This window comes from Hemiscyllium ocellatum, chromosome 28 (genome assembly GCF_020745735.1).
Source record: "Hemiscyllium ocellatum isolate sHemOce1 chromosome 28, sHemOce1.pat.X.cur, whole genome shotgun sequence".
Classification (NCBI taxonomy): Eukaryota; Metazoa; Chordata; class Chondrichthyes; order Orectolobiformes; family Hemiscylliidae; genus Hemiscyllium; species Hemiscyllium ocellatum.
Genome location: NC_083428.1, coordinates 18,177,583 through 18,199,323, shown reverse-complemented (window position 1 = coordinate 18,199,323; position 21,741 = coordinate 18,177,583). Strand labels below are relative to the sequence as shown.

General features: G+C 40.7%; 1 protein-coding gene across 2 annotated transcripts in view; it reads right to left on the bottom strand.

Annotated features, from left to right (window-relative positions):
* cbarpb (CACN subunit beta associated regulatory protein b) overlaps positions 1-18,516 on the bottom strand; it is a 182,558-nt gene extending 164,042 nt beyond the window's left edge. The window contains exons 1-2 of one of the 2 annotated variants that reach the window (XM_060846261.1): positions 18,460-18,516; positions 13,771-13,854 (exon numbers count right to left, since the gene is read on the bottom strand). In XM_060846261.1, the coding sequence (XP_060702244.1) occupies positions 13,771-13,818 (48 nt within the window). In that variant the 5' untranslated portion in view covers positions 13,819-13,854; positions 18,460-18,516. Of the gene's footprint in view, positions 1-13,770; positions 13,855-14,109; positions 14,264-18,459 lie in introns of those variants that run through there. The other variant, XM_060846263.1, reaches the window with a different exon arrangement.
* Positions 18,517-21,741: the final 3,225 nt, after the last annotated feature.

Genomic DNA, 21,741 nt, shown 5'->3' with positions numbered 1-21,741 from the left:
AAAGCTATCAGGATAGAATGCAGATTTACAAAGATTACACTATTGGATAATTGGAAACAGGAAACTATTGTTGTGAAGAAATATGTTATTTATTAGGTCTATTTTTATTAAAGCAGAGAAGGCTAAAAGAAGATTAAATAAAGGTTATTAAGATCCTGAAGAACTTTGGTAGGACGAACAGTGAAAGATTATTTTGTCTGATCTGAAAGCCAGTTACAAGGAGCCTTCAATTAAAATCCTTATGAAATGAGTAAGGGCAACAGTTGGTGGAAATGTCTTTTACAAAGAGAATTGCAGGAGCAAAGCGTGCTTTGCCTCAGGGAATAGTTCAGAGAAGCCATTGTATGTTTCAAGAGTAAAGTGGAAAAGTATTTGAAGCAAAGGGGTATAGCAGGCCACAGGAAAGAGCAGACCAATGCGATTAGTTTTGCATTATTCTAGCGAAGATCCGGCACAGTTACAGAAAGTCGAATGGCCTCCTTCTGTGCAAAAACTTCTAAAGTTCTAAATGATTATATTGCCTTTCACATAATTCAAACTTAATGACCTTTAATCAATGAACAGACAGTATTCTTTTTGCTGCCCTCAGAACATCACTCAAAAATACATTGAATTCCCTCATTTAGTCTTAGACTTTGTATAAAGCGTTTCTTTCTTCCGTCATGTAATACAAATTATTACAGTGGCAAGATCAGTCATCTGTTTTTGGCAATTCATGAAACATACTTTATTAGTGGAGAACCAAATTGCTCACAAAAGATATTCTAATAACATATGTGAAAAGTTGAACAAAGCTGAGGTTTGAGATCCTTAAAACAAGCAACTTTTAACCTTTAAACCAGATACTGTCTAACATAAGTAATATTGCAGGCAGTGACATTGGTCGATGGGCAAAACCACAAGCAATAAAACATTTTAAAAGACCTCAAGGGAAGCAATCCTCTAAACTGTTACACAGACATTCATTCAGGGTTAGTACTTTCATGTTTAACTCATTAAAATTAAAGTCAAAGGGAAATTATTTCTATGCATCTGTAGACCTCCATTTGTTTTTGTTACTTTATTTCAGTTCCTCGAGAACTCTGGTTCTAATCTCACATGCAATTTGCACTCACCTCCTAGACTTCAGTTATTAACCTTGGATATAATTATTAACAGCTATCAGTAAGAAATAAATTTACCGAAAACTCCCACACTTAAACTCCTTGGTACTGTTGATGTGGCAACTACTGTGCCAGCTGCTGCAAGTTAGTGTTTCCTCTGACTTCATGTTCTTCGAATCAGCCTTTCCATTAGGCTGCTGCTGTCCCTGCAATATCACTGACTGGTTCGCCTCCAAGTTGGCGCTGCCTTTAAAAGGTGCACATTTTGCACTGGCAACTCACTGAATTAACGCCACAGAAGGGCATGAGTCACATGTTAAATCTCTTACTCAAATGGATCACCCGCCTGGACAACTACTCAGCTGATTTATGCCAAAACCAAATGTTTTCCCTCGTCTCTTTTTGTTAACTTAAAAATTAAGTGCGATTGTTAGTTGGCAGATCTTTAGGAAAAAGAGTACTTACTACCCAAATTTTGTGATTTGGAGATGCTGGTTTTGGACTGGGATGTACACAACACCAGGTTATAATCCAACTGGTTTAATTGGAAGCACTAATTTTAGGAATGCTGCTCCTTCATCAGGTGGTTGTGGAGTATAAGCTTGTAAGACACAGAATAAATAGCAAACATTTACAGTGTGATGTCACTGAAGTTATACATTGAAAAAGACCTGGATTGTTTGTTAAGTCTCTCGTCTGTTAGAATGACCAAGTTGGTTTCAGTTTTTTATATGTAAATCGCAAAACTATTTTTTAAAAGTTACATTCTCAAGCGACTTTAACAACTGGTGTCGGTCAGCCCAGTTAATGTATTGAAGGTGTGAGCTCCCCTGTGTGATACTGTCTGTGCCACAATATTTAGACTGATTCTAATTTCAGGACAACTCCTTACAACCCTGTCATGGTAGACGCTGCAAAATGTGTCAGAGTGTGGACACGGATGCCACTATTACCCGTGGAGACACCTCCCACCATATACATGGAAGGTACTCATGTGACTCAGCCAATGCTGTCTATCTCATACGCTGCAGGCAAAGATGCCCTGAGGCATGTACATTGGGTGTTGTGTGAATTTTCAACTTAATTTTTAAAAATATTTATTTTACCATTCTACATAGATATAGATTAGATTAGATTCCCTACAGTATGGAAACAGGCCATTTGGCCCAACAACTCCACACCGACCCTCCAAAGAGTAATCCATCCAGACCCACTCCCCTACCCTAGATTTAATCCTGACTAATGCATGTAACACTAATGGCAATTTAGCATGACCAATTCACCTAACTCGCACATCTTTGGATTGTGGGAGGAAACCGGAGCACCTGAAGGAAACCCACACAGACACGGGGAGAATGTGCAAACTCCACACAGACAGTTGTCTAAGGCGGGAATCAAACACGGGTCCCTGGCACTGGGAGGCAGCAGTGCTATCCACTGAGCCACCGTGCTGCCCACAAATAGATTTTTAAAAAATGAAATATGCCTTATTATCTTGACATGCAAAATGTGTTTGTATTAATGAGCACCAGGATGATAAGATATTGATGAATGAATTCAATTGGGAATACAGGAGGAAGCTCTTTATTGAGGGAGTGGGACTTGCTGCCACAGGGAGACGTTGAGGTGAATAACATTAGTATATTTAAAGTGGAGTTAGGTAAGTATATGAGGGAGAATAGAATATATGGTAACAGAGATGCAAAACAGAAGCGGGAACTCAAAAGGAGCTTCCACATAAATTTGATGATGCTTTATTTATTATTATTCTACTGGATCAGTTTGCTAGAAAGGAACAAAGGAGTCTCTTATCTTGAAAGATAACCATTATGGTTAATGTTATAAATTCACACAAATATGGTGAGCTAGGATACATTAATGCAAACACTTTCATGTCAATACAAAGTAATTAGGTGTCATCAATGTAAAGCATAGTAGCATAATTTGGCAGTCAGATCCCAACCTGGTTTCTAAATGCATTAAAACAAAGCAATTAAACAGCTTTCTAATCAGTGTCGGTGTGCATTGCTTCACATTTGCACCAGTTTCAAAGTGATCCACTGAACTTACTGGGCACTTGTAAGTTTTACATGGAATTTATTCAATGTGAGGATAAAACAGACATTACTGCCTGTTAAATATTAGGTGCCAGAAGAACACAGTTCCATGCATGAAACAAAGCATGTATGTGCTGGACATCATTAAGGTGTCTTTGAGAAAGTTGGTGCGAGATCAATCTACAACATGCCAATAGTTTACTTTTTGGGATAACAACCATCAGACACCAGTTTCAGGTATACAGAAGAGCTGATGAACCAAAACCTTATTCAATTCATTAGATGTAAGATCTTCATTATAAAATTAGTTGAGCATTCACATTTACTGTTTCATTCCAAAATTGATTTGGTGCAGACTTTCCCATGTTAGTCAAATAATGAAGCGAGTGGTAGACTGAGTCATACCAAGAGATTAATGATAAATTGGAAATGGATGGTGGTAGCATAAGTTTTGTAAATCAGAATTAGTTTATCCAGATTTGCAATTGTTGATTAAAATCATTAATTTTGCCCACTAGTCTTTGTATACTTATTTACATGAGTGCTAATTTATTGGAATTTGTGACAAGCTATAAAGGGTACTCTCATGGTCTGTTTTTGTTTCTGACTATCCTGCCCCCCCTCTCTCTGCAAACTCCAATCTGTGAGCCACCCACATCACTTACTAGATTCTAGATCTAGATCTAGATCCACTAGGATCTGGGACATCCCATAGGTTCATCATTGGCAGCAGTCATAGTCTGTCTAATTTTTATTAAATTAGGTGAAAATTGAGTGAGTTTGCTGAATTGTAGATAATCTATTCCACCTCTTTAATTTTAATTTTATTAACTTGGAGTTTCTTTCATTGTATTCTTTAAATGAATGCACAATATTATTCAATAATACATTCATACATATGCAAAAGCAACAGAACACAGGTTCAAACTCAATACAATTAGTTCCTGATCTTGATCAAATAGTCAAAACATTTTCACAAAAATGAGAGGAATAAAATAAAAAAGAATGAAACATTTTGACTATGGCAAAAAAAATCTAAATTTAGCTTGGTGACAGTTCTTTTAATTCAATCACAAAATTAAGGAACTTTGGAAACACAAATAGTTCCAAATCATGTTCCCGGCTTATGAAAGTACCAACTTGGCAAAGATATAATAAGCTTGGTCTCCGCATGGGCTCAGGAGTCAAGGAAAACACAAAAACACATGGGTTGTGTTCAGTATGGGTATCATTGACATCAGCTTTGAATTCAGCTAGTGGTTATACTGATTCATCCCATTAATCAATTATTTAAGATTATTCAAAGTCATCTGGTGGAATCTTCTGTGTCCGGCTGTGATGAGATGACAAGATAGGAAAAGCATTTAATTATGTGGTGTGGTGATGTATCTAAAACTACCACCTCCCTACCTCCATTGGAGACCATAAGACACAGGAGCAGGAATTAGGCCATTTAGCCAATCGGGTCTGCTCTGCTATTCAATCATGGCTGATATGTTTCTCAACTCCATTCTCCTCCTTTTTTCCCCGTAACCCTTGATCCTCTTGACAGTCAAGAACTTATCTATCTCAGTCTTAAATACACTCAATGACCTGGCCTTCGCAGCCTTCTGTGGCAATGAATTCCATAGATTTACCACTCTCTGGCTGAAGAGGTTTCTTCTTATCTCCCTTCTAAACAGTCTTCCCCTTACTTTAAGGCTGTGCCCTCGGGTCCTGGTCTCTCCAACCAATGGAAAAGTCTTCCCAACATCCTCTCTGTCCAGGCCATTCAGTATTCTGTATGTTTCAAATAGATACTTCCTCATCCTTCTAAACTCCATCGAGTATGGACTCAGATTCCACAAATGTTCCTCATATGTTAAGCTTTTCATTCCTGCGACCAATCTCGTGAATCTCCTCTTTACACGCTCCAGGGACGTCCTTCCTAAGATATGGGGCCCAAAACCGTGCACAATACTCCAAATTACACAGCCTCAGAAATTTTTATATTCAAGTCCTCTCAAAATAAATGCCATCATTGTGGTTATCTTCCTAACTACTGACGCAACCTGAAAATTTATCTTGAGAGAATCCTGGACTAGAACTCCCAAATCTCTTTGCACTTCAGACTTCTGAATTTTGTCCCCATTTAGAAAATAGTCCTTGCCTCTATTCTTCCTATCAAAGTGCATGACCTCACACTTTCCCATGTTATACTTCATCTGCCACTTCTTTGCCGACTCTCCTAACCTGTCCAAATTCTTCTGCAGCCTCCTGCCTCCTCATGGCTACCTGTCTCTCTTCCTATCTTTGTATTGTCTACAAAATTAGCCAGAATTCCCTCAGTTCCTTCATCTAGATCGTTAACATATAAAATGAAAAGTTGGGGTCCCAATACTAAGCCTTGTGGAACACCACTTGGCACCAACTGCCATCCTGAGAAGGACCCGTTTATCCACACACTGCTTTCTGCCAGACAGCCAAGCTTCTATCCATGCTAGTGTCTTGCCTCTAACACCATAGGCATTTATCCTACTCACTAGCTTCCTGCGCGCAAGTTGTCAAAGGTCTTCCTGAAATCCAGGTAGGTAACATCCATTGGCTCTCCTTGGTCTAACCTGCTCATTACTGAGAGTCATAGAGATGTACAGCACGTAAATATAGCCTTCAGTCTATCTAGTCCATGCCGACCAGATATCCCAACCTAATCTAGTCCCATTTGCCAGCATCTGGTCCATATCTGTCTAAATCCTTCCTATTCATATACCCATCCAGATGCCTTTTAAATATTGCAATTGTACCAGCCTCCACCACTTCCTCTAGCAGCTCATTCCATGCACGTTGCCCCTTAGGTCCCTTTTATATCTTTCCACTCCCATTCTAAACCTATGCCCTCTAGTTCTGGACTCCCCCATCCCAGGAAAAAGACTTTGTCTATTTATCTTATCCATGTTCCTCATGATTTTATAAACCTCTATGAGGCCACCCCTCAGCCTTCGACGCTCCAGGAAAAACAGCCCAGCCTATTCAGCCTCTCCCTTTAGCTCAAATCCCCAAGCCTGGCAACCTGCTCTTCAGATGCTGCCTGACCTGCTGTGCTTTTCCAGCACCACTCTAATCTAGAGTCAACATCCTTGTAACACTTTTCTGAACCTTTTCAAGTTTCACAACAACCTTCCGATAGGAAGGAGACCAGAACTGCATGCAATATTCCAAAAGTGGCCAAACCAACATCCTGTATAGACGCAATACCTATACTCAATGCTCTGACCAAAAAGCAAAGCATACCAAATGCCATCTTCATTATCCTATTTACCTGCGACTCCACTTTCAAGGAGCTATGAACCTGCACTCCAAGGTCTCTTTGTTCAGCAACACTCTCCAGGATCTTACCATTAAGTGTATAAGTCCTGTTAAGATTTGCTTTCCCAAAATGCTGCACCTCACATTTATCTAAATTAAACTCCATCTGCCACTCCTCAGCCCATTGGCCCATCTGATCAAGATCCCGTTGTAATCTGAGGCAACCTTCTTCACTGTCCACTACACCTCCAATTTTGGTGTCATCTGCAAACTTACTAACTATACCTTCTGTGTTCACATCCAAATCATTTATATAAATGATGAAAAGTAGTGGACCCAGCACTGACCCTTGGGGCACACCACTGGTTACAGGCCTCCAGTCTGAGAAACAACATTCCACCACCACCCTCTGTCTTCTACTTTTGAGCCAGTTCTGTATCCAAATGGCTAGTTCTCCCTGTATTCCATGAGATCTAACCTTGCTAATCAGCCTCCCATGGGGAACCTTGTAGAATACCTTACTGAAGCCCATATAGATCACATCCACTGCTCCGCCCTCATCAATCCTCTTTATTACTTCCTCAAAGAATTGTAGCAAATTTGTCAGGCAATGGCCTCCCCTTGATGAAACCATGCTGACTTTGCCCTATTTTACAATACACTTCCAAGTATTCAGAAATCTCATCTTTCACAATGGATTCCAGGATCACAACCGAGATTAGGCAAATCGGTTTGTAATTTTCCATCTTTTGCCTTACTCCCTTTTAAACAGGGGTGTCAGGTTAGCAATTTTCAGTTCTCTGGGACTCCACCTGATTCTAGCATTCCCTAAAAGATCATTATTAACACATCCACTCTCTCTTCAACTATCTCCATGGGAACTCTGGGGCGTAGTCTATCTGGTCCAGGTTATTTATCCGTTTCCAGGCCATTTAGTTTTACTAGCACCTTCTTGGTGATGGCCACCTTACTCAGATCTGCCCCCTCACTCTCTTGACCTTTTGGGATATTACTTGTATCTCCACCATGAAGACTGACGCACAGTAATTATTCAGTTCCTCAGCCATTTCCTTGTTCCCCACTACTATTATGCCAGTGTCATTTTCCAGCGGTCCAATGTCCACTTTTGCCTCTCTTTTCCCCTTGATATACCTAAAGAAACTCTTGCAGTCTTCCTTAGTGTTACTTGCTAGCTTACCCTCATGTTTGATCTTCTCCCTCCTTATTTTTTTTTGTTGCCCTCTGTTGGTCTTTTTAATTTCCCAATCCTCTGGTTTTCCACTGTCCTTCGCCACATTATAGGCTTTCTGCTTTGCTTTCTAATGGACCAGGCCAGACCCCCTCAAAACATTTCAAGAAAGTAGCCCTAACCGTAACTTGGTGAGTTGTTTTAAGCAGGTATATAGTGGATATTTCAGGAGGGATGCAGCTGGCCCAACCACTTCGTTTCAAACAAGTCAGAATTTAACTGCAAGATTACCGAATGGAACACAAACAAAAGAGAACAGAATACAGAATAACTTAACCTAATCGAAAACCCAACAAGATATCCCAACTTTAATGATGCTGTTTCAAATATTTGTGACAATCCCCATAGACGTCCTTTGGCAAAAAAGGAAAAAAATCAAATACAGGGTCTTACAGGAGAGACAGAGATGGCAGAGGGATTCAGCATGGAACAGCTTCCTCCTCAAACTGACTGACTGCCTGCTTCTAGTGAACAGCCAGATTGCTAAAAACCAAACCAAACCAGAGAAAAGCTGAGCCGGAAGAACTGGCCATTCCCCTTTCATTGCATGAGTAGTTTTTTTAAACTTGAAAGCTTTTTGCCTGAGGCAGTATCTGTTAGCTATAATCAAACTGGGCCTGAAACCCTCCAAACATAGACTTATCGGAATTGCTGCTTTTATGACCTTGCTGAGAAAAATAGGCAGGACAACATAACCTTGTTAAAGGCGCAACATCGTCACAGCTTTTATGTTATCCCTGACTTGCCTCATCAGCCATGGTTGCCTCATCCTCCCTGTACCATGCTTCTTTTCCCTCGGGATGTATTTCTGCTGTGTCTGCTTAATTATTCCCAGAAACTCCTGCCATTGTTGTTCTTCTGTCTTTCCTGCTAGGCTCCTCTCCCAATCAATTCTACCCAGCTCCTCCCTCATGCCCCTGTACTTGCTTTTATTCAGCTGTAATACCGTTACCTATGATTCTATTTTCACCTTCTCAAATTGCAGACCAATCATATTATGATCACTGCCTCCTTAGGGCTCCTTCACTTTAAGCTCACTTATCAACTCTGCCTCACTGCACATCACTAAATCTAGTATTGCTTATCCCCTAGTGGGCTCCACCACAAGCAGCTCCAAAAAGCCATCTCATAGATATTCCTCAAATTCCTTTTCTTGCAATCCAATACAAACCCGATTTTCCCAGTCCACTTGCGAATTGAAATCCCCCATGATCACTGTAACTTTGCCGTTCCTACACATCTTTTCTATCTCCTGGTGTATCTTGCGCCCCAGCTCCTGAGTACTATTGGAGGCCTATACATAACTCCATCTATGGCTTTTTGACCTTTGCGGATCCTCAATTCTACCCACACAGATTCTACACCATCTGACCCTACTTTGTTTCTTACTATTGATTTAACTTTATTTCTTAGTAACAAGGCAACCCCACCCCCCTCTGCTCACCTGCCTATCTTTTCGATAGGATGTATAGACTTGAACATTCAGCTCCTAACCCTGGATTCTGGGTTCAAAGGCCCATGGTTAATCTTCCTGCCCTACCATCTGCTGAAGCCCGTAAGTGGCCAATTACGGCCCTTTGACAACTGCCATTGGGAATAATGCAGCAACAGGTGGATCTACCACCATTCAATGTTCCTCATAGCTTCCGTCTTAAAGGCAGTTTGTCACCTCAGGCAATGGTGGGCAAGGTCCTCAATCAAAGGCAATCTCTGCTTGAGGGACTGTCCATCAAGTAGGGGGTGCCTGCTGATTGCAGTCTCCCTCCATCCTTGCTTCTGACTATCCTGCTCTCTCTCTCTCTCTCTCTCTGTCAACTCCTGTTAGTAAGCCACCCACATCACTTATCTTTGTTCTAAATCCACTAAGATCTGGGGCATCCCATAGGTTCATCTTTGGCAGCAGTCACAGTCTCCTCACAGGTGCTGATGAGTGCAAGACCTCCTAGTTTCTTATTGGTTGGCAGCTGGGAGGGACGTCTTGTCCTGGGGACCAGTTATAGGGGAAGGCCTACAGATGGCTTCTCCACTGTCTAAATGACTTATGGCTTAGTGAGCCTTGGTATAGACAGCACAGCTCTCCCACTGAATCTACAACGAGTAAGTGAGACCCTCAAGAGGACTCTGCCATTGAACTTTTGCAAAGATACCTCAGACTATTGCCTCCCAAATTTGATTAGTTGATATGGAAAGTAATAGCTGTGTTACCTACAATGTAGTTGTTTAATATAGAGACAATGAATATCATAGTCATTGGAAGGACATAATAGGGTGGAGTTTCTGTTTTGGGCACAATTGACAATCTGGGCACAAATTTATGCTTAAAATCATGTTAGTTTGTAAAGTATAAATTTTGCACAAGATTCTGGTGAAACTGAGATATTTATCACCAAAACAAACTTTTTCATGAGCTAATCCACTTGCACAGTATTTTGGAAGATAATTATCCATTTTCCTGCATGACAAGATATTCATTGGTGCATTTAAGAATGACAAGCAGGCTCAGTCTTATTAATACAACAGAATGAATAAGCATTTTTAACAAGTGTCTAGCCTCCCCCGTGAATAAGTTAATTTTAAATAACTGCAAATTACTTCAATAAAACTGATCAGAAACATTCATCAGTTTCATTAGCATTGAGTGGTCAACTTGTTGGTAAATTAAGCATATTTTAATATTTTCCAAAATGTGCCTGTGTGTCCTTATAGTTAACAATTAAACCTGGAGTGACTTTATGAGCCTCCTCCTAGGCTCACAAAGATCTGCTTAATAGCAGTCCATCATGGTGATTAATTCAATTTTGGGTCAGGGCCATTATCTGGTGAGGAAGGACTTCCTGCCCAATGTTTTCTTTAAAATTAGCTGAGAGTTTGCAGAAACTAGATCGTTGCTGGATTAAATTGGTGTCTGAAATTTTACAATCTTTTGCAATTATTAGGCTATGTTTGGATGTTCTGTGCTGAAGAAAACTAGCATAAGCCAGGGGAAAATCCAGTCAAGATCTTGTGTAAATACGTACATATCATTGGTTATTTGATTATTCATCCACTAATCAATAAATTCATTTAACAGCTGCAGCCTGAAATTATGCTCTGCTACTTTCAAGTAGATTCAGTTGGGAAACAACAAAAAAGGTTTTCTGTTCATTATCCTGAACAACATTGTAAATTCTTACCTAACATTACAGTCAATGAAGGTGCTTGAGGATAGAAGAATGTGAAAATTCACCCAAAAGAGTGATCTAAAATAAAGCTGGCAAAATGTCTGCAACAAGATGGACAGGTAGGACCCAAAATATAACATTCATATCACATCAGAGGTCACAGGATAATGATAAAAAGGAAGAATACTGGCTGGGCACAAGGTTTGTTGTAGATCTCTTATAATCTCTCATATAAGCTTAAAATGGCCAGATCACATCTGATATAGCAATATACTAATAGTGTTTCAAATAATGGCGAATTGTTTGCCCTAAACCAATAATTATCAATTGATGTCTCTTTAACATCACAAATTAAATATTTATTTTAATAGTATACTATTGTCTGTTTTTAACTATCAAAAACTCTAATAACTAAGGTACAATGTTTACTTGAAATAAATGAAGACTGGAAAAGGCTCAGAAATTCAGCAGCTTCTGTGAAGAGAGTCAATATTTCGAAAACAGCCTTCCACCTTTATCTCCTTGATCTCGCCTAATAATCTTCCCCTGGTGCTAAGTCTTTCTCTATGATAAAGTCCAGCCCTTCTGCAAAGATAAAGTACTCATGGCATAACACAAAGTATAACGTGAAAGAAGAGAAACAAAGTTTAAGATCATAATTGCGATCTTTATAATGAAGGTTGGACTACACTCTTGTTGCATAGTCATCAGTTGCTTCACATATGTTTTCGCTTGCTATTTTCTACTATCTTCCTAGCATCACTCTGGTATACAGCTGTTTTCTGGCACCTTCGTTCTTCATGTGCCAGGAAATATCAGGAAGTTGGTTAAACAAGAAGTTGGAATTATCATAATGCTAAATTCTGTCCTCATAAAGTACATAAGTAAACAGGTGCATGCACACTCATTTTGAAAATCCCCAAATACAATTAATACCTGAAGGAATGGGCTGCCAATTTTAGTTGTTCTCTTTCTCTCAGATCCCTCTTTTTTTTAGCCTTTCAGTGAGATGACATTTTCACACAAGTAATGGCGGAATCACACAGAGTGAGACGGGAACATTTTGGATAGTAACATGTAACCATACTGCTGCTGGAATTTGCAATATTTAAAAGTGTCATGAGCCTGTGTGACATCAAAATCTGGCCCATTATATATTAATTCATGTTTATCTTGCCAATGGAGGCTATGCACATAGAAACAAAATTCATCCTGTTGTCACATGTTAGATGAATCCCATTTTAAAAATTAATTCACAGGAAGGCATAATTATTAGTGACAGGAGTAAGATTTCAAAGGGACCTGAGGGGCAACATTTTCACACAGAGGGTGCTTCTTATGTGGAATAAACAGCCAGAGGAAGTAGTAGATGCAAGTACAGTTATAGCATTTAAAAGGTATTTGAACAGCTACACGAATGGAAAAGGTTTCGAGGGATATGTGCTAAATGCAGGCAAATGGGACCAGTTTAGTTGGGGAAAACCTGGTTAGCATGGGTACGTCGGACTGAAGCGTACTGTATACTCCTTGACTATAACTATGACTATGAATATAGACGCCATTGGCTAGGTCATTTACTGTCCATCCCTAATTGCCCAGATGGGGACAGGAAAGAGTTGGGTATATAGGCCAATCCAGATAAGGATGGTTGGTTTCTCCAGAGAGCATTAGTAAACCAGATGCCTTTTCCCCGACAACCAATATCATCATCACTAATTCCAGATTTTTTAAATTATAAATGAACTGCATGGATTCGAACCCACGCCCCAGAACATTGTCTTGGTCTCCAGATAAATAGTTTAGCAATAACACCACTAAGCTATTCCCCCGCCATTATATACTGATAACGTTTCCAGTTACTAATTTCAGGATAATCACTGTATTCCATCCACCTTATTCTGCAATGTTATTTCATGAACAATAATGCATCCGGGACAATCGAACTCAAGGCGAGAAGTCCACTTGCTAGTAACACCTTAAGGATGCTCCAATGGTTGTTTCTAATGATCTAGTTCGTCCCGAGTTGAGGGGTGAGTGTTGCTGCCAGGAATTGTGGCTGAGATTTAGCATCCTATCACACGTGCTCACTCCCAAAGGAATATATATTCACCTAGGCAACGGGACAGCGAAAAATTGAGCAGCTGTTTGATTTGCACTTGTCCAGGGGACACAGATGGCAATTGAAATATCCAAAATATGAATGTTGCACAATTATTAAATCAAATGGGGTGCACATTTTTCCAAAAGACAGAAAAAAGCGATATGGCAAACATGTTTTACACAGTCGCGAAAAAAACAGGCAATGAGATACATTACAAACTGTTTTTCGATCATCAGACGAAAGCAGGTGACAAGGAAAGGCGAGAGGTACACATTAGCACAGATTTTTAAAGAAAGGGTCAGTCTAAAGATTGTTTAACCCGGTTACAACGCCATCAATAACGAAAATGTCAGAGATGGTAATTTTACCGTAGCATTTCAATCCCCTTTCCTACTCCACTCTAAGATACCCAGAAGCTCGCAGCTTTCATTAAAGGCCTACATCTAGCACTAATAACGTGAAGGCTGCATGTTTCTGGGTCTATATATTAACACATTTCCACCTGTAAATCCGAGGGGGGGAGGGTGAAGTGTTGAAAAATAACCCGCTAATAATTACTGGAATTAATCAGTTTGTGTTATATACACAGTAATACCTATCAGTGATTGTCTATTTCAGTGGGATACAACAGGCAATTATTTCAGCATCCTCCTATTGTGGAGACCAGATCATTAAGCTGAGAGCAAGAACACGGTTCTTCAGGTACAATGGCAACAAGCCGCCCCTGTGTCATCTCTCAGTTAGAGACTGACACTTGCAGCTTTGTTTTAGCTACAATATGATAGTATAGCATCTCTGTGGTTAAGTCACTCACCGTCGCGTTCTCAGTTATGTATTTCCATGCAGGCAAATCATTGCTCATGGTCCAGTTCGTCGGAGACAGGGTTATTTTATCCTCCTACAATACAACAAAAGAAAAAATAGCATCTTACGGTCGGATATGTGGAGGGTTTTATTGCAGCTAGGCTCCTGGCAATAATGTTTCTTCTGCTATCCCTAATAATCAGCGTTAAATCTCCAATAAGGAGGTGAGCTCAACTCGACAGGAAGCAACCGAAGGTATTAATGCAGAACAGAAAAGTTCCCTCAGTTGGCAAGGGGCATTGAACGAAGCAGAAACTGAGAGAAACGCATCATTTCACAATGTACTCACTTGTTGTGTAACAGAATATGACAGCGCCTCTTTCCGGATTTATTCATACTAAATGGCAAAGGAATAGCTGGCGGGGAGAGGTTGGCGGGTCCAGTCTTCCCCTAACCCAAGGCTGCAAAGAAAAGAGGGATCTGAGAGAGAGAGGAAAGCGACTGCACAAGGACCAAGCGGAGGAATCGCCCATGAAGCAGGAATCTCCCTCTCTCCCCAGCCCTCCCCAGATCAGCTTCCACGCAGGCACCTCCTCCCCTTGTTCAGCTTCTCTCTGCCCGGGCGACGCTGGGGCTGGCCTTACACTCTGGTAAGCGCCATTGGCTTCAAAGTTAATGCTTTTCTTTTGCTTTCAACTGGGCATGAGCTGTCCACCTTCAGGGGTCTCGACCCTTGGCCTCCTCCCACCCACCCCCAGGCAGATCTATCTCTCTCTCTCTCTCTGAGCTGGGTTGAAGGGGAATGCTCGGACCGCTGCCACATGTGCCAGGTTACCAGACAGCAATTTCCTCCCGGCTCCTGCCAATCTCTCAGGGCTGCATTGTTCAGCTGGGCAGTTGCCCGGGTAGGTTACAACTGAAAGCGCCATTTATCCTCTCTTCTGTGCACAACAGCAGATGGAGCCCCCGTTCAGTCTAGCCTGATATTTCCTCCTCGATTCGTAGATATAAAAGAATTATAAATTGCACTTCCGTCCTTACAATGATGCTAAAGCAAAAGATTGGGGAAAGAACAGTCGCCACGAATATTGTGCTCGCAGGTGAGTTTCGATGCTAAATACTGGAGTGCAAGAGAGAAAATAGATTTTAACATTTCAGGTATAGGTCTTTCGTCTTTTGTTTTGCTGGTGACAGATCTCAGCATTACAGAATGCCGGCTCTGAAACAGCAAGCTTTTTTTTAAATGTCCATATTCGACATTTTTGCCCGTTTTATTTCAGATTTCTAACATTTGCAATTTTTTTCCCGAGGGTCCACGCACATACAAAAGCCTATTTGTGCGCACTAGCATTGGGTTGGGCTTTTGAGAATGCGTTTCATTCATTTGTGAGTCTTGGCTATATTGGCCGTGGAAATTGGAAACGGAAGAGGATTATGCTGTTTTCCCCAGCTGAACCCTTTCCATGCACCGAGTGTATTTGCCAATTTAGTGCGGGAATGAATCACTTCCATTGTGGAGACTGGTGAAACAAACACTGTTAGATTGCACACTTCAAGTGACACACTGCCACAGAAATCCACACTTCTTGCCTGTATAGGCTCAATCGTGTCATGTGACCTTATCCTAGGCTGGAACATCCATCGAGTATTCCGCACAACAGGACAGAACGCAGACAAGATTATTCCCACACCCAGACAACATAGAGTTGAAGCATTTTCCTGTATATACATATCAGGTTAAGCAATCACATTTCCGATTCATAACACAGTAATTATCAGGACTACATTCATGTCCTCAGGTAAGATAGAATCCATAGAATCTCTCCACTGTGGTAGCAGGCCATTTGGCCCTTCAGATCCACACTGACCCTCTGGAAAGCATCCTAACCAGACCTACCCTATCCCTGTAACTCTGCATTTCCCATTGCTAGCCTGCATAACCCTGGACACCACGGCCAATCCTAGCCTGCACACTTTTGGACTGTGGGAGGAAAGCAGAGCACCCGGAGGAAACTCACACAGACACAGGGAGAATGTGCAGGCTCCACGCAGACAGTTTCCCAAGATAGAAATCCACATTTTTTGGATAGAACAGAGGCTGAAACTCTGGCACTCTGAGGTGGCAGTGCTGACCACTGAACCATTGTGTCACTCTTTCCCACTAGCTCCTTAGTTCTTGTTTTTGCAAATAAAAATTATAAATGAGGATATTTGCAGATATAGACTCCATTAATAATATTAGGTTTTTGTTAGGTTTTCTCCATAGTTACCTTCAATAGAAGCATGAGGACATTTTGAATATTAGATCTTATCATTTGAAAGACATAGTAATCAAAGAGTTTGAAATTCACCCTCTTTATGATTAGATTAGGTTCCCTACAGTGTGGAAACAGGCTCTTCGGCCTAACGAGTCCACACCGAACCTCTGAAGAGTAACTCACCCAGTCCCATTTACCCCTGACTAATGCACCTAACACTACTGGCAACTTAGCATGGCCAATTCACCTGACCTGCACACCTTTGGACTATGGAAGGAAACCGGAGCAAACCCACACAGACTCGGGGAGAATGTGCAAACTCCACACAGACAGTCGTCCGAGGCTGGAATTGAACCTGGGTCCCCGGTGCTGTGAGGTAGCAGTGCTAACCACTGAGCCATCAAGCCACCATTATGTTGCCCATTTTCCATTTTGTAGGAACCATGAACACTTGGAAAGATGAGACTATTGAGAAATAGTCTATTAGCCACTTGCTTCTTTAACAAGTCTGGTTTTAGTTAAATAGTTACCTCAATTAGTTCAAACAAAAGCAAGTAGTACTGGAGAAACTAGGTCTGGCAGCATTTGTGCAGAGAAGACAGTTAACGTATTCATCAATCCCTGATGAAAGACTTTTGCCCGAAACATTGATTCTCCTGCTCCTTGGATGCTGCCTGACTGCTGTGCTTTTCCAGCACCACACTCTCAATTCTAATCTCCAGCATCTGCAACATATCCAGTCCAGTCACCCATCTTCAAACCTGTTGAATTTCTCCAGCAATATCAGTTTTTGTTTGTTTCAGACCTCAAGCATTGACTGTTCTTGGTTTTACCTGTTTTTTTTCCATTTTCCATTGGCATTGTTGCTTGAATATATAAAATATTGGATTTGAAACTGGGCAAATGAGAAGTCTTTTAGTTGAGAAACTCCCATGTTGCTAGTGTAGGCCAAAAATGTACAGGCCTTACATAAACAACAAAGCAAATATTAAAAGAAAAATAAAATTGCTTTGTAGCAGAGACAGAATTTGAAGGTTGAAAGTTATCCTCTTGTTTAATTCATCTATCCATCCCTCAATGTTTTTGTGCACGTCATTCTACAGAGATGAGACAAACGTTTTCAGTCTATAGAAATTTCTTTCTTAAAAGATGATGAGACTTTAAATATTTTTAAAAGAGAGGTGAATAAATAATTAAGGGAGTGATAGTTATCAGAGGTAGCTGGGAATGTGGATTTGAGCTTACAATCAGAACAAAGAACGAAGAAAATTTACAGCCTTCAGCCCTCCAAGCCTGAGCCGATCCAAATCCACTGTCTGAAACTAATCGCCCAATTCCTAAGCATCTGTATCCTTCTGCTCCCACCTACTCATGCATCTGTCCAGATGCACGTTAAATGAATCTACCATGCCTGTCTCTACTACCTGTGCTGGCAATGTATTCCAGGCACCTACCACCCTCTATGTAAAGTACTTCCTGCGTGTATCCCTTTTAGACTTTTCACTTCTCACCTTCAACACATGACCTCTTGTTATTGAATCCTTCATCCTAGAAAAAAGCTTACCTCTATCCACCCTGTCTATACCTTTCATGAGTTTGTAGACCTCAAAGAGGTCCCCCTCAATCTCCTTTTTTCTAATGAAAACAATCGTAACCTACTCAACCTCTCTTCATAGCTAGCACCTTCCATACCAGGTAACATCCTCGTAAGGCTTCTCTGCACCCTCTCCAAAGCATTCACATCCATTTGGTAATGTGTCATCCAGACTGTACACAGTATTCTAAATTCAGCCGAACCAAATCTTTAACATGACCTGCCAGCTCTTATACTCAATACCCTGTCCGATGACAGCAAGCACATCATATGCCTTCTTGACCACTCTATCCACCTGTGCAGCCCCTTCAGAGTACAATGGACCTGAACTCCCAGATCTCTCTGCTCATCAACATTTCCCAAGGCTCTTCCATTTACAATATAATTTGCTCTAGAATTAGACTTCCCAAAATGCATCACCTCACATTTACCTGGATTGAACTCCATCTGCCACTTCACCACCCAACTCTCCAGTCTATCTATATTCTCCTGTATTCTTTGATAGCCCCCTATGCTTTCTGCTTCTCCACCAATCTTCGTGGCATATGCTGTGATTTTTTTAAATGGTAGAGTGAGAGCTAAAAGGCCTCGTCTACTGTTTTCTCATGTGCTCCTATGTGATCCTAACTCATGTTCATTCACATATTCTCTTCTACTTAAAATTCTACCTGTCCTTGATAAAACAGATTTTCCAGCCACCTGACCAATCAACATTAACCCTCATGTTTCCTTACTATAACCTCATCTCCACAAACCCAACTTTATCTACCACTTAGTTCTTCAACTTTACAAAATACGAGGTGCTCTTCTGTACAAAACTAGTAGCTGTCAATATTGCTTGCCTTACCGTATTTTGTTTGTTGGTATAAATCAGGCCATGTACATCATCTTCTCTCAGAAACAATTTACTCCAACCTTTAGACAAAATTCTTGCATGCTCATTGGGAAAGTCTGAATCAATTTGATTTGAGAGAGTTTTTTTTGTCAGTCATGAACCTGAAAATTAAAAAAAACATGCTTAACCTGCTTGTAAACATGTGGCTGACATTTAATCTCATTTCAAGTCAGTCATATTAAGTAGACAAAATATATGTTTTCTCTTGGAGTTCTAAGGTTTGGAACAAAATCCCATCTGAGCAATGTGGGCTCAAATGCAGGTACTATACTGAGAAATTATTGCATTCTCAGCAGTAATATCTTTTAGATGAAATGTTAGACTGAGACTATGTTTGCCTTTAGTGAGATGGAGATTTAAAAATCTCGTGGTACTGTTGGAGGAAAAGTGGAGAGTTCTCTCTGGTGTCCTTGCTCACAAATCTTCCAAAACCAAATATCATAAAATAGATTTTCTGAATTCTGTTTGTGGGATTTAGCTTTGCACAAACTGCTATTTTTTTGTACATTACACAAGCAATTACATTTCAAAGATTCGACATTCTAACTAATGAATGAAGGTGTGATATGTTATAAAAATAGCAAAATAATTAGTTAGGCAGCACTAACATGCAATAAATGGTTTTCTGTTAGTAGTTACCGTGCTAAACGTTATCTGTGTTGCAAAAGTTCACTTATTTATTAAATCCAAACAATTCCAGCCATACCTAAGAGTTCGAATTGTTTATTTGCTTCGAGAATATAAATGAACTTGGAGTAAAACTGCTTTGTCTAATTGCTGGTACACTTTGATGACACTCATGCCTTTGAAGTGATAATCTAGGATCATCAGTAGGTGCTGACCATAAGTAGTAGCCGCAGAATGGCTGGCCTCTCATTATATTGCTTTCCACAAGTCCGTAAGTGATATCGTCTTGGTCCAGATCAGGAAGCTAGTGGAATGGAGGCATATCCCTCCAATACTGATGCTTCATTGTGCTATACTTGTTTAAACCCAGGTTTACCTAATACATCATAGTAGGGAATAAAGAACAAAGATCCCACATTTAGTACTGATAAGGCCCTTACCATTCTTAGCTTAACTAATCCAATAAACCTTTACAAAAATCCCAATTAAAAATAAATGTCAATATTACAATCTAGACTCTTCCTAACCCCATTATGAAGGACTGCAGCTAATGCATTCGTAGCTGTTTATAGTATTTTCCTTATTCACGATCAACATATTAACTCCATTAGGCTTGGGGGAAAATCCTCTGAGGCTGTCATTTGGGTCATCATTAGCCCTCCTACTTGGAGTAAGCTATTAAGTGTAATCCACTTCATTCTAATTGCATGTCCACTGTTTGTTCCTTTCATCTTAAAAGTTTTATGATCTTAATATGCATCTTGACATCTTTGGAAATTTGGTACTTCTCAGTCTCTTTCATTGAAGGTATATGGGTCCATCAGGTTATTTTGTTTTAGTTCTAGTTCACTTTATGTTTTTGCTTTCTTGGTGTCATTGTCAGCAGTTGTGATCAATGTTAAATGTGAGCTGATTTTGGATTGAAGGTATTCATTATGTTACGGAGTGAGAGTGTTGTCAATGCCACAGTGGGCGGCAAAGATGTCATGGCACCATGATGGAGCCTTTGTCTATCCCACTGGTTGCTGCCTCTCCATGCCTCTGCCCCTGCTGCTAGCTCCATCACTCACTGCACAGCTCACCACTTTGCTCAGCGATCAACTAAAACAGCAAGGGTGCTGTGTGTACCTCTAGGTCAATGATTTTCTAATTCATTGCAGAGACACCTCCTGCATGAGTACAGCTCAGTGTTGCACGTTTAATAAAGCCACACACGAACATGTTAATTCTGCCCTACTGTTCTGTCTATGGATTGCAATGAGCTGACATTGAGGAGTTGAGTGCCATGCTGTGTCTCTGCATGTGTGCAGTTGCTACACTATCTAATGTGACACTGGCAATAAGCTCAGCCTTTATGTTACGTTTTTTGGTATCCTAGTGGTTGATGAAAGTTCATATCAAATCCCTGATGTTGGGATTTCTTTCTCCCTTAGCATTTCTACATTGATGAAGTAGCCCTTTAGTCAGATACCAGTATTGTTATTTTTCTTGCAGTCTTTTGAAAATAGTAGCAAAATGCCATTGAGAGTTGCTTTCTGTCTTTTAAGCTAAAAACTGAATTTATAAGAGATGTGATAAAGCTCAAAATAAATTTAAAAAGAGGATGAGGCTACAAAAGGCGAGAGCTATTTAAGAGGTAGTCAGATGTTGTCATGGAGAGAACATTGGTTTCTATAGTAGATTGGGGCAAGATAAGCTGAATGTCCTCCCTCAGCTGTAATTATCTTTATTACTGAGACCAGTGTGAGCAGAACATCAAATTCTCTTCCATACATTTAAATAGCTGCAGCCTCTTAATTATATAAAATGCTGCTGTGGCCAGGACCTGTCTTCCTTTGCATACTGTTCCCTTTTTTCAGCTTGTATTTTGACTTTGACTTGTTCCATTATTTTGCAATTATCTTTTATCATTACTTCCCCCTTCCGATTAACCAGGATCTGTCAAGGCGCACAAATGAAGCATCCTTTTTCAATCCAGCAATTCCTACTATCTCATGGGATAGAATGTTGAAGATGGGAATGGCACATTGTTGGGGGGGGGGAAGAGGTGTGGGCATGGGTGTTGGCACACCAAACCTCGCTGCTTTCCCTCCTCTAGCAGAATTCAGTTCTGGACGGCAAGTCCATTGCTGACCATTCCACTGCCAACTGAGGTCAATTAAAGGACCAGAAAAAGGGTCTCCATGCCATGGCCACTAGGATTACCCAGCTGCAAGCAGGCTTGTTGCCTTACAGCATGAGTGACAGGTCAAACCATGCCGGCTGCTTGTTGTCTCAAGGTTGGGGAGATCACGGGTGTTCAACCAAAAGCAATCAGTGATTGATAATGGGGCTGGATATCATAAAGGAGTGGGTGGGGGGGTTCAATGAGAACGAACTCCTTGCCTTTCCTTTTGACCCTTCTTCACCCCCTCTTCTGAGACCAATCAATCCAACATACCACTCTCCCCACATCACTTCTCCTTGGTCTTGCCAGCCTCTGACTGGCTGACAGCTCTCCCTGGATGGGATGTCTGTTCCCAGGATCTTGATCCCAAGGGAAGGCTTGCTGATGGCTACAGCCCTACCTACAATGTAATTGCAATGTGGTTCATCAGGCCTTCCACA